The sequence below is a fragment of the Scomber japonicus genome, chromosome 13 (assembly GCF_027409825.1).
Source record: "Scomber japonicus isolate fScoJap1 chromosome 13, fScoJap1.pri, whole genome shotgun sequence".
NCBI classification, from domain to species: domain Eukaryota; kingdom Metazoa; phylum Chordata; class Actinopteri; order Scombriformes; family Scombridae; genus Scomber; species Scomber japonicus.
In genome coordinates, this window is record NC_070590.1 from 22,770,701 (window position 1) to 22,785,209 (window position 14,509).

At 39.8% G+C, this 14,509-nt stretch overlaps 1 protein-coding gene across 1 annotated transcript in view; it reads left to right on the forward strand.

Annotated features, from left to right (window-relative positions):
• nlgn2b (neuroligin 2b) overlaps window positions 1–14,509 on the forward strand; it is a 61,594-nt gene that overhangs the window by 15,826 nt on the left and 31,259 nt on the right. Inside the window, exon 2 of the mRNA XM_053331938.1 lies at window positions 8,895–9,643. Within this exon, the coding sequence (XP_053187913.1) occupies window positions 9,127–9,643 (517 nt within the window). The 5' untranslated portion in view covers window positions 8,895–9,126. The remainder of the gene's footprint in view (window positions 1–8,894; window positions 9,644–14,509) is intronic.

Sequence of the window (14,509 nt, forward strand, 5' to 3'; positions counted from 1 at the left end):
TTGAACGTGCCCGCCCGAGGAACGTAAGCTAGTTAATTCAATGTTATCCTGTAAATCTCCTTTTTAAATTGCACCCCTCCAGACATGCCTTTATGCATTGTCTTCATCTGTGCACCTTCTCTGTTTCCTCTATTTTCTCTAGATTGTAGGTTTGAAAAAGATTATCATCAGCAACATCATTATCACCCAGAATTGTTGCACTTAGCAGGCACCGTGTAGCAGTGAGACCGGACAATCATGTCAACATGGCCGTGCTGGCTTCTCTATTTAATTTATTGGGCCATTCTATTCTTAAATTAGCTTTAAGCTGGAGGCAAAGCAGCTGTCAAACCGCTCCCTCAAACTGTGTGTTTCGCCCACAGACACCTATACACACGCTAGCACAGCTAGCATTTCACCTAGTTCATCACTAATTAGTGTGTCACCAGATTGTACACACTACTCGGCTTTATTATGACACATTTAACCACTCACAATTACCGAACAGGCTAAGACGGCAGATAAATAAAAAGTAACAAGCTGCTAGAGGCAGCGGCATTCATCCGCATCAGATTTCAGGGACCAGTAGCTGGTGTCTGACTGTGTCTGTGTGCTGTTGTGGGGAGTTGAAAGATAAAAGGGGTTTTCCATGTGATCTACAGGTGTTAAGCAGGAAAAACGATGGTCACCAACAGCAGCACATTGATTTTTGGGGGATGTAACAGTAATAAAGGAGCTTTTGTTTAACATCCCCTATCTGTTCATCCTGCCTGCTGCTGCTAACCAGCTTCATTAAGACCACTTTAATTGACTTCTACTTGATCATTTTAACTTTTTTTCTTAATTTCACTCGTGTTTTCATGTTGTTAATTATTGGGATGAGTCTGTGCAGCAGTACAGGGAAGAAAAATACTGACATTTAATTTGTTTTATCACATTTTAATTTAATTTGTGTTTTAAATTGAGCTCGGCCTCTGCAGCTGTCCAGCAAGCCTTTATCCTGGTGAATAAGATGTTTGCAACCATTTCCTGAATTAATTGCAATTACAATAAGTGTAAAGTGATATTTCCTTGTGAATAGCCCCACATTTGTCTAGATTGAATGAGTTGAGGATGGGACAGCAGTGGCAGATGGGGGTATCTGATTGAGCTGCTTGTGGAGTCTGGAGAGCTTATAGAATAAATTGTGGGCTGCAGCTCGCTGCCTTCATCAGCACTAATAACACAGTGGTTTTCTACAATTATGGGCCTTGAAATACACAATGTGACAAGAACTTACAATTTATAATGTTTATTTTCCCAGACAGATGAACATTTATTTGGATTTTGCTGTCCAAAAACAGGTTAGTCACAGATATTTAACAAGAAATGGACTCAGACTGAGTAGGAGATGGAAATAAATGTGCATAAAAGCTTAAAATTAAAATGATATATTAAAAAAGTCAGTGTGTGTTCACATGTGTTTATGTGTCTGGGATCCAAACTGTGTCAGCGACAGTGTACTTTGAGGGATTGTGAAAAGTAGACAAAGTCTGATGGGTCACCGAAGGTCCAAAGAACATCTTTTTTTGTTAGTTGATTCATGATATTGATTTGACAGTTTGCTTAAAGTCTAATACCTTTCCTGAGGATGGCACCAGAAAAAAGGCCATCAAATATTTAAAATCAAAAGGTTTGGCATTGTGCAAAGTTGCCATTTTCCTTGAGAGTGAAGCCAATGTAAACCTCATGGAGTGTAAATAATGGAAAGAGCCTGTTGCTGTAGCAGTTATGTATAGATTCAAATGCAACATAGTTTTGTTTAGGTGTTGACATCAGCAGAATCAGGGGCCAAAGTGCTCTACATGACTATAATTATTAATGTATGAAATAGTCAACCTCACCCACAAAAAACATGAAAGTGCACTGTGGCACTGTTTTGGTGTCAGGAAACTAAGTTAAGCAATAGAGTAAGAAGAGATGGTGCAACTGAACAAAGTGGAGAGTACAATGACTTTCCACTCAGCTACAGGGCACTGGTAAGCATAAATGTGCTCTGATCACCTGCCCATTCAGTGTTAATATTTCTGATGACAGGGTTGGTGTAGTGGTGGTGGCACAAAGACTCTGCAAATATGCATTCCAAATTTCATGGCACTAATACTGCAGTTACTGAGATATCCTTCTTTGGCTCGTGGTGAAATAAATAAAATGCGTTTCCATGATCATCGCAATTCTCCATTTTATCGACGTCAGGCTTAAATTCTTTACCAACTTACTGATGTGTTAAATATTATACAGACATTAATATCAGCCAAGACTTTATTGGCACTGTCGATGTCAGTTGTGATTTTTCATCTCCACAGCTTGAAAGAATATGTTACAGAATACATACTGTATGTATCCTCTCACAAGGTTCCACAGTGATCCTATTACAATAATCCCCAAATGGTTAAAAGCTCGATTGACATTAAGTCAGCCAAATCTCCAAATATTACCCCCTAAGGCCCTCCCCTTGTCTTCAAGGGCTTCGGTCTCCATTATTTGATGTCGAAGACAAAAAATGTTGTATTTGATCCAAAGAAATTGAGACATTGCGACCTAAAATTAACTGATGACCCTTCAAAATTGATTCATCAGTACCCCATTTTAAAATGCACTAATTTATTCAGCGCTGTAGGACTTGCCAAATGTTTCACCTATACATCCTGTTGCCTCGGCATCAATGGAGCATCATATAGTTGTTACAGATCGCTAAGAGAATGCTGGCTGCTTAGTAAATTAATTCACTTGTCTCGCTGCACTTTTCGGGAGTGGAAGCCAAGTCTTTCCTTGTTTCCTATTTCTGTATCACCCGGCGCACCCTGGAGGTCTGCACGGGGAGGCATTGGACCGGATTCTGGAAAGCTTCAATGTGTAGTGTGAAAAGAGGATGAGGCCCTTTGGCTGGTCCCACATCTGCAGGCTGACAAGTCTAATCTTAGCTCCAGTTCAGGAGACGCTCTTCTGTTAGCCTCTCACTTCATCAACAAGACAACTTATTCATCTTGCCTGGTCCATTAAAGGTCTAAGAAAACATACAGGCCTCTAAAATATCTCCTTTATTCAAAACGGTATACAGCACCACTTGGACACACTTACTCACTGAAGAGAATAGGAAGATGTGCCCAAACTTTTGACTGGTATTGGATGTTTTCAGCAACACTTTGGCTCACAAGATCTACAGATTTTTACACAAAAATACTTTTAACATATGAAATGCTCGTAAATGTAATCTGTGCACTTAATTCTTAACAACTAATTTTTGTAGCTATTTCCTTTCTATGTAATTGCATACAAATTCCTCTACTGATGTCTCCATCCAAAGATTCTCATTCCCATTAGGAATAGATGCATAAACACGATGGATTACTGTGTATAGACATTACTGGTGTCCAGAGAATACAACATGCAGCCATCAAAGGTTCATTTTCTTTTTAAAATTAAAAATGGCTTCTCTCAGCATAGTGATAGAGTACATAGCAGATGCTCAAGTTTAGTCAAAAACTCAGCACTCTGTTTCTGGCTTGCTAAGCTGCTTGTCATCCACAGATGTTGACTAGCGGAGGAGAGCAGCTTGACAGCTGAAGTAGTGCATGTGGTTTTAACACCCAAAGTGGAAGCAAAGCAATATAAAAAATCTGAAGGCAAGCGTTTTACTCAAATGCCGCCGTTCTGTAAAGTTTTCACAAACAACTTTGACCGTTCAATTTAAAATATACCCATAAAAGTGTCCCAGTGGCAAGGGAGACATTACCTTCTCAAACAGCTTCACCTGACAGGACTAGCCATTATATAAAACAGAAAACCAAACCACAGTTTACATCAGCTCGGTGATTTGTGTGTCAATTTATCCCCATTTTATGTGTGAGGATGCTTGTTCGACACCGTCTCAACTCACGGATGGCTGATGTGAACAGATGTTAGGGTTGTTAGGGTACTACCATTTGCAAGTCACATGTGAGAGGTTGAGAACAGACCAATTTGTACTCACCGTTGACTCACATGCAACATCTGATGCCTCATCGGACTTAACGCTTGTGTGTGTACGTCATCGGCAGAACATGCAAGGAGGAGGTGAGTGATAGATAGAACAATCTGACAGGATTCAGACACTTGAACCACACTTGTTTTATCCTACTCAACGATGGCAAGCTAGCGTGCATGCATTCTTGGATCTGCTGTGTATATTAAAGGTGCTCTGACCTTGGGCTTGTGCTGTATGTTCAGTCACATGTGCGGACACGCTACACGAGCACAGATGGTTGTTTTAGAATCAGAACGTGTGGGGTAATGTAGAACTGTGAGCTCTTGTGTGATTTATAATGCAGTTTGAAACCACACGCTTTATACAATATACTGTACAGTATATATTATGTAGTTATTGACACGTGTGTGTTTTTGTATTATCTGTTTGGCAGCCTTTCGATTGAACGCTCATCTTACTTTTCATGGTTTGTGGCTGGATTGTGTTCAGCCTTGAGGTGGTTCTGTTCACATCTAGTTTTGAACACTCTTCTTGTTTTCTTGTTTGACATTTTGAAATATGCCCTTATGTATTTTCTTGCAAGAGTAAGAAGAGAAGACTGATACCACACTAGTATCTGTCTATTAAATATTATATAAAGTTTAATTGTTTGGCTTAGACAGGAAACAGCTGTCCCGACTCTGCCTGAAAGACACAAAATCTGCCTGCTAGCACCTCTAAAGCTCACTAATTAACAACATTTCTAGTTTATTGAAACTATACGAAAATGTGAACATAAGCGAAAGCTTACAGATTTGATAGAGATTAAACTAACAAGATGGTGGGCAGAGTTTGTTATCTTAGGACTGAGCAAGGCCGTGGAGCCTTTGAGAGCAAGGAGATGGAGGATGACTCAGAGGTCGCTGAATTGAAGTTTAATACATGAGTTGGGCACTTTGGAAATGAAACTATTTTAAAAATGTTATAATGGATTTAATTTAATGGCATTATTGACTGATTTTTATTGGGCACTAATGTTGAGGTGAAAGTGTTTTTAATAAAGGCTTACAAATGGTACTCAATTACAGTAATTTATTTTTTATTCAACTTTGAGTCCATGTTTCTCATGCTCAGAAAATACATTTTAAAATGAGTACTGGAATATAGTTGTTTCTATGATATGTAGCCTGCTTTTTATTGACAGAAGTAAAAACCTATGACCCTTCACTGGTAGTTTTTTTTTTTTTTTTTTTTAAATTGCATTATTTTCCTTTGCTTGCAATTTTACTGCAAAAAGTACGGTGGCCGAGACCCGCCATAGCTGCAAATAAAAGTAATGCTGCAAACAAAAACAAACGCTGCTGCATATAAAAGAAACGCTGCAAATAAAAAGACACACCGCAGCAAACAAAAAAAACCGCTGCAAATAAAAACAAACGCCGCTGCAAATAAAAAGACACACCGCAGCAAACAAAAAAAACGCTTCAAATAAAAACAAACGCCGCTGCAAATAAAAGAAACACCGCAGCAAACAAAAAAAAACACCGCAGCATATAATAAAAAAAACGATGCAAATAAAAAAAGACACAACGAAAGTGGATTACCGGGGACTGTTTTTGCCGAAACACCGGAAGAAGTTGTTGCTTGTACGTGTAGGTGTAGGTCAGGAAAAGACGTAAAAGGGGCCGTATATGGTTTGTTATTTGTGTTATTACGTTACGTGTTGGACTAAATACATGGACATATTGAGGAAAGTATTTCGATGTTATGGAAACGGATTTCATATTTCACAAGAATGGATACTTGGCGAGCTGTACAGAAAGTCCTGAGTCATAAGATGATCGTTGTGGATAAAGGGAAGACTTTGAAGGTATGTAGAGATTATAGCTGTTTTTACTTTAGCTGAGTGGCTGAATACTATTACGGCTGTGAGCAACCAATATAATTCGTGAGTGGTCTTGAATGAATCAGGGCAACCTATGCTTTCTAACAATGTACGGCATGAATAAATATGTTTAAGGGTTGGTGTTTAAAACATTCAGAAGGACTTGTGGCTACCTCCCAACCTACGACCCGTCTCGTAGGCGGAACAGCGTGTTTTAAGTGTCTGCAGTTCCGATCCTCATCCCCATGTTGGCTGAAACAGACAAGTCACCCTCAAACACTACCATTTTCACTTACTTTCTAGTTCGTTTTCCAATTCGTAGTCCTGTTGTTGTTGTTTCTTCTTCCGGTGTTTCGGCAAAAACAGTCCCCGGTAATCCACTTCCGTTGTGTCTTTTTTTATTTGCATCGTTTTTTTTATTATATGCTGCAGTGTTTTTTTTTTGTTTGCTGCGGTGTTTCTTTTATTTGCAGCGGCGTTTGTTTTTATTTGCAGCGTTTTTTTTTTGTTTGCTGCAGTGTGTCTTTTTATTTGCAGCGTTTCTTTTTATTTGCAGCTATGGCGGGTCTCGGCCACCGTAAAAAAGAGCACATAAAACATCACATATTGTATCACAATTTTTAAGAAAACCAGCTGCAAAATCAAACATTTTTGGCTGCAATAAATTAAAAATAAACTCTAATTTCAAACAGGGGCATTGGCCTCTTACGTCACCTCCTCACAATGACACAACATTTAGAGGGTAACATGTACTCTATAAAACTTTACCATTAAGTTGGATTTTCAACTTTTCTACATTTACATACTAAGAATGTTTCTTGATGAGAATTCAGGGTGTCCATCAGAATATGTAGAGAAACAAATATATTTTTCCAGACAGCTTGTTCCTGATTTGTCCTCATGAAGCAGACTACCACTCACATCTAACTTTGAACATCCTGTAATACTGCGTTTTACCGTCATCCCTCGTGTCTGCTGGCTGGCAGCGGAGTGTGGATATTGTGGGGTTGAGGGTGGACGGATGAGGTGGCATTCAACCAACAGTTAGCGCTACATAAAGCCTTTATCACACCTAAACGACTCCGTCTCCCAAAGCCAGAGTGAGATAAGCACTGCCCATTCATCTGTAATGATGTGGAAGCAAGAACCAACTGAACTGAGTTGAGAGGAAAAGGCTAACTCTGACACAATGTGGATGGCTAAAAAAGGGTGCAGGGGGCCAATGAGGTTTAGCTTGTTCCCTCATACTGATGTGTGAACATGCTTTTATTTCTTTGCGTTCTCTGTGGTTGAATTTCATTACAAGACAAGATATGTTCTACACTTCAAAGTACTGTAATTATCTGCAAGATGAAAAAATGAAGCTGAGGCCACATTACACGGTGGTGATTGAAAAAGTTTCCCTTTGGACAACAAATTATGTTTTTGCAACCAGACTAAATATTTATAGACGTGTGACCCTGCCTTCACACGCTCATTGGAAGCTCCCATTCCCACCTAATAACTGCAAAAACCCAAATTCCTCATCATTTCAGACATTTTAGAGTTCATGTTTAATCTCTATACTGGCAACATTTACCTCCAATATTTCTTATATTTCTAGGACCTTTCCACAGTTAGCGCCCCACAGTGCGCCCGCGGTGATGTGATCGCAAGTTTACAACTCTAAATGCAGCTGTGAGTGTTTGAACCCAAATTGAAATGGGGAGGCAACACTTTTGTGGAGGTGATGTGGAAGTTATTTTTGGCAGGAGCTGAATTGGAGTCACATTCGGATGTCAGTTGTGAAATGGACTTTAGGCACAACCACGAGATCTGAGATACATGTGTTTGCAAATCTGGCCTAAACAGAGCCTTTAGGGCACCCAGAGCCTGGCATAACTGGTCAAACATCTGTCTAATAAAATACAGCCTGAAAATGCCTCTAATGTTGTGAGTCAAGATTGATATTTGCAGTTAGATGGCATTGCAGTGGCAAAAAGCACATGCACGTCACTCTCCTTGGCAGTTGTTGATTAAGTGGCAATGAGCTGGCTATCTAATATTGAAGATAAATTAAGCAATAGATAGATAGTATTGAGGAATGACACATAGTAGCAAATTTTCAGGTGCTTTCATATTCAGTGAAGATGTATATGTTCCAATTAAGACGCCGTTTGTGCTGTGCTGCTTTATCAGCAGCAGTGAAGCCTGTGAAACGTGACAAAATTTGATGGGGTCGTCTGTAGTCTTGGTAACCTCTATAAGACGAGCCAAATATGTTTAATTATAACTATTCAAGTCAAATATCCAGTGTGTCTGGAATTATTGCATAAGGACATAATACAGAACATTAGGTGACTACATAGAAAAAACAAATGAGGTGGAGACATGATCCAGTAGTCCATCTTTAACAGTGATGAAGTCCTCAATAATTTATTGCTGCTACAGTACATCATCTGCTGCCAACCAGGAATGCATTACATCATGTGCACATATTAAGGCCTTTTTTTTTTCTTTTTTTTTTTAAATTATTGTCAATTAAATGTTCACTCATTTCAGGTAAATGGAACATTGCAGGCCTATGTTGAGTTTCTTAATGTTTTTGACTAATACAATGATTATTCACCTATATAATAAATAATTGCCGCTCATTGTTTCATTTGATTGGTTGTGTGCATGTTGACTGCATGTTCGGCTTCTGTGTAGATGCATCACTTATGTTAGAATGATTCAGTATCAGCAATGTGGTGTCACAATGGTATTTAGTGAAACAACCATACCATAAGGGGGTAATTTGTCATGGACTAGACGTTTTCAAATTAAATCGATCATCTTCTATAAGACCACTAAATCACATGAAATAACAGATTTAACCCCTGGTGTCCCTTAGCTTAGTGTCATTTATCTGTCTTTTTTTAGCTCTTTGACACTTCATCTTGGGTAAATCAACTCTTGGCTGAGAAGCTTTTTGTCCTCCTGTACCTTTTTAAACACTCTGACAGGGCTTAAAGAGCACACCTATTCACATACACTGACAACCTGCAACCTGTCTGTGTCTTCCAGGTGTAATTGGCTCCTTGACTGCAGCTCTGGACCCATCAGAAGTTCCACAGAGGAAGACGGATGAGACCACAAAGTCCTACCTGAGAATGCTACCTATTCCACCACCTCACCATGTCACCCTAGGAAATCTGTTAACCTCTCCCCTTCCACAAATCCTCTTTTTGCCTTTGTTATCTCCCATAACCCACTGAATTTGTGATCCCTATCTATACCCAGCTCAAGTCCCAGTGATATGACTAAAAGAGCCTTTATTTTGGACATGTTGTTTTTTCCTCTCAATACTGCCAGCCACCAAGGCTATGGTGGGAAACGTCATTATACTTCTCAGCAGATTGCTAATCACTGTCTGGCGTGGCTCTTAGGACTAGTGCTACACCTGACCCTTTCCTCATGTCAACGGGTTGACCTAAAACACCCCATAGTGTCCACAGCCTATGGAAAGATACGTGGTATCAGGAAAGAGCTCAACAATGAGATCTTGGGCCCCGTGGAACAGTACTTAGGTGTGCCATACGCCACTGCACCTATCGGCGAGCGCCGCTTCCAGCCTCCTGAAGCTCCAGGCTCCTGGCAGGAGATTCGCAATGCCACCCATTTTGCGCCTGTGTGTCCCCAGAATGTGCACGGGGTGTTGCCTGAGATCATGCTACCAGTGTGGTTCACAGACAGCCTGGATGCTGCAGCAACCTATGTCCAGAACCAGAGTGAGGACTGCCTTTACCTCAACATTTATGTACCCACTGAAGACGGTGAGTTGGATGAAACTCTCATACTCTTACTGCAATTGGAAGGGGTCGTAAAAAAGTCAGCCTAAGTGTGAAATCCCAGGTCTGTTCAGTTCTCTCTCTATGCATCAGACTGAGAGATAAAGTTTAGTTTCTGGCTCTCATTTTTTGTTTTGAAAGTGTAAGAACAGTGTGAACTTTTCTACTCGTTTCCACATTTGTGTTACAGTAAACTCCAGTTACTCCTTTGGAATAGTGTAATTTTAATAAGTTAGTCAGGATTTATTTTGTGTAGGGAAACCTCTATAGCGTGAGCCAAAAGACACCAAGGAGATTACCAAAGAATATATGCTCCGATAATCCCCTGGGCTTGTATTACTGCCAGTCTCAATTACTATTGGTTATTGAGACTAATCGTTCTCTGGATGTACATTTTTCAGTATACAGCAGTCACGTATACAATCTTCATGGTGTTAATACTCTGTTAAGCAATTAGATGCATTATAATTTTATTGCTCATATTTAATTAAATCTAACATTTTATCAAATATTCAAAACTCATACAGAACATGTTCTGGTAGTCAGCTGCTTTGCGTACCAGTTAGAGCCTCATCGCAGCATGCTATGTTTTTGCTTGACTGAACATTATATCCTCATAATGTTAATTGTGTTGGCTTGCTGACATTCACTTTTTGCATGAGCAATGCAGGATAAGTCATATGTTTTTGGTGAAGCACTAAATCAAACAGTGACTCACTAGCTCTATCAACATTTTGTTTCAACCAGTAGAGGAAGAGATTGACATTTTACAAAAACAATATATTCTATTAATCTGTTGTTTCTTAAATTCTACCAAACTCTTCTTTGAAGAACTTGTCAAACTAACAACATTACTGCATTTTAATAGTCAGTGTTGCTCAAAAGCCACTACTGATCATTTCATCAATGAGGCAGGCGTTTTAGCATAGCCTAGCTAGCTAGCATAACAGGTTTGGACTGTTTCATGGTCAATAGAGTAATTTATCATTTTGGTAGACACATATTTTAACTATTCGATTTTATTTATTTTGTAACAAGTAGCATCACATTGTCAGATTTGATCACAGATTTGCTGCAACAGTGCTAAAGCCGGCTAAAGCTTATAGAAGACTACCATGGTTTCCACTGCATAAATGAAAATTGTATAGTTTAAGGTTTAGTAGTCAACAAGTAAACTGGACTAACTTGCATATTTTCATCTTTTTTATCTTTAAAGCACATTTACATTTGAATGCATTAAATTACTGCTAACTGAACTGGTGAAGCTTCTAATGACATATGTAACGTTTTGTGACTTCATTACTTTCACTCATTTTATAAAAGTTGTTTACAATGATGATTGACTCCAGCTGTAAACTATGGGTAAATACAATGGATTGGTCTAATAAACAGCAACACAGAGCTATCAGGATAGTCACACAAACACACACACACACACACACAAAGTCACTCCCTACAGCACACTCTTGCTTGCTCAATCCAGATTCTGGGAGATTGTATCTCATCTGCGGACATCAAGGAGCCGCTATCAATATGTGGGAGACTCCCGGAACTTCCGGGTCAGTTGGGATGTCTGCAATATCCCATGTATTTTCCGATTTCTGTTATTGGAGTTCACCAGGGTTTGTTCATAACAGCTGCTTTAACATAAGTAAAGTCACTATGCAGGATAACAAACTGTACATTTGAATGACTAATTGGAAAACAAAATAATATATATTCATGTATAGCCCTTTATATAAAATGTACAATATTTCTGTATTTGTTATTGTTGTTATTAGCAAATTAATACTTTTCTACATATTAGGTTTAAATAAGGTTAGATGAAACTAAAAAGTATTGAAAACTGCTAACGTTAGTCCAGCAGTTAGCTGAAAATAAAGTAAATACAATACATGGCCAAACACAGCCTTGTGTCGGCCTCCTGGGGCAAAATTAGTGGAAAACTCAAGATCACCATAAGGCAAAAACCTTCACCTTTACGCGGGCTATCTGCGTGTTCTTGTTTTAATGATCCTGTGGAGAACGTTTGAAAAGGCAGATGGGCAGGTAAAAGAACACAGGATCAAAGTCTAACTTTGGAGGCAGAGCATATGCTGCCAACGATAGTAAGCAAGTCTAATGATAAAATGTTAAAAAGTCTATGATTAATGGGCTCACCTGAGAGTTGAAAAGAGTACTCAACCAGCACATGTTTATGCATTACTGCTGCTGCTCATATATGAAGTCTAGCTCTGGATTAGTGTGCAATCTTTCTAACTAACATTGTTGTTTTTTGACACAAAAATTGAAAAATAAACCATAAACTAGTGCAAGTATAACTCTAGTGTCATGTGAATGGGAGCCTTGTACACTAAACATACTCACTGAACGGATGCTGCAGAGTCTCCCATTTTAACCCCCGGGGAAAAGGTGTGCAAATGAGTGAAACCGATTTTACATCTGTCTGCCTGTCAGAAATCTGTCACTTATTGTCAGGGGTCACTGCTTACACAAGGCTGATGCTGTCCCCAAGGATATGTTTTACCGCGTGTGTGTGTGTGTGTGTGTGTGTGTGTGTGTGAGAGAGAGAGAGAGAGCAAGAAAACAGACTAGAGGACAGTGAAATGCCCCTGAAATCAAACACACTACATTTTCCGTGTATAACCGTTGTCACAATCCCTCAAATTGTTTACATGGTGTTAGACTTGCGGTTATGTCAGACCTAGCAGCTTTAAATGTATTTAGTTCTACCGTTTTGTTTGGAAGGCTTTCACAGGCTGTGTGTGTGTGTGGGGGGGGGGGGGGGGGGGGGTACATATCCACGTTTACCTTGCATCCTCCTCATATTCCACCAGCTTTTAGATCTCAACACATTCCTCTTGCTGGATATCCAACCGATAATTTCCTCAAATATCTTGACGAGTTTGTCCTGATGGCAAGAACATGCCAAGATTTATTTGGTTTCTCTTCAGATCGCCTGCCTTCAGCTCAGCATTGATTTTCACAGATTTGTTTTCCCTTTTTAAACAGATTTTTACAGCTAGATTAAATGTTTTTAGCTCATAAGTAAAACTGTGCCGGTGAGTGATGGTCAGGCATGTTTAAAGGGTGGATGTATTGTGCCGCGTTTGGCAACAAGGAGTCTCTTTCCCACTCACGGTAGATGTAGGTGGTCCAAAATGAATTGGCAGCACAGATTCGTACGCAGCCTGGATCAAAATCTTCTGGTGCCAAATCTGGCCTGCACGACTTGATTTTTGACACATTTAATCTCCAGAGAATATGACACATTATCTTCCCATTCTACCGTAAGTCATGGCCCTATCTGCTATATCTATTTCTTACCCAGAAACACTCTCACTGAACATGTTCTTTGCGTTATTCTTTGGACAAAAAAAAAAGGAAAAAAGTCACAGCTCTCTTTTCTCTCTGCATCTGTTCACCCCTCCTGCTCTCTCCTCCCTGAAACCATCCCTGCCTCTTGTCCTCTCTCTTCTCCTCTCTCCTCCATCTTTATGCAGATGGCGGTAGAAGGGATCACTGTTCTGAATGCAAATGAGCTTGGTGCCCTTCTCCAGCAGGCCACTATGTATCCTGCTACTTCCTCAACTCGAATGAAATTCAAACAATTCGGTAGAATAATGTAAATAAAACAAATGTTCTCTTGGATTGAACAGCGAGTTTTACGTTCTTCCTTTATCTCTCTCTCTCTTGCTCCCTACCTCCTTTCTGCCTGAACTCTCCTGTGCGACCAGGCTGTAAGGCAAAAACACTGTCTTACTGCTTTCCTATTTCCTCAAGACACTCCTCAGCCAAGGGCCTAAGATCCTTCATTTTTATTGCTGCTAGAGCAGCCATTTACCGTGCTCTTTATTAAAAACCATATTTCAGGAGGCAGGACGGTACAGGCAAAGATGGTACTGGAGGCTGGGGAGATGGAGAGCAGGGAGGGTGAGGACTGCATGTGCTGGGACCTGCTGCCTGGAAGCAGGGGGTTGAACCGAAGCTGTGTCTGACACCTTGTCAAGCAGACAGGCCACCACAGACATGACATACTGCAGCTTCATCCCGTTTACTGCACTGAGGAAATGGAGAGGGACGGGAGACAGCTTGCGCTCCGGCCACGGGCTCACTGAACCGAACAGAAACAACGCTGACTGAGAGATGGAGCTGCATTAGGTCAAACAGCACTGGGACAACCCAAGTTAAAAGCTCCTTCGTAGGCCAATGCATTTCACTGACCAGTAGCCCGTTAGATCACATGACCACATCACCTCTCTGCTAGACCTTAGGGGAAAGACTTTTTTTACCCTAAAAAGTGTGCTTGTTCTTATTTGGCTTCATTCTACTTTTTTTTCTCTTTTTGACTTCACTGCTGAATTTCTTCCTTTCAAAAGTTAATAATCTAGACCTACTTAATTCATTTTTCATTGTTATATATTAACCATTTACGAAGCAGTTAAGCAACAGCCAACTATGATCTCAGCAACATTAAGCTGTGGCAATGCTGACTGTCAGCATCTTATTACGTGAACAACTAGCGCTGATAATGACTCGTCAGCTTTGGATCAGCAGAAAAGTAGCTGACAAAAATTTAGATAATGGATCAAGAAAAATTCCAAACAATTGCTCATTTCAGCCTCTCAGACATGATGCTTTGATACTTTTCTCATTTTTTAATACCTTCAGTTTTTAAATTACTAGTCTGACAAAATAAGACTTCACTTTGGGCACTTTTGGTAATTGTTGTAGGAATTTGAAGAAATGAAAAATGATGAAGATAATCCTTAGTTGCAGCTCTGTACACAAACATGCTATCATACCTTCTATATGTACAGTAGCATAGATTTAAGGAGTTAAGGGAACTTT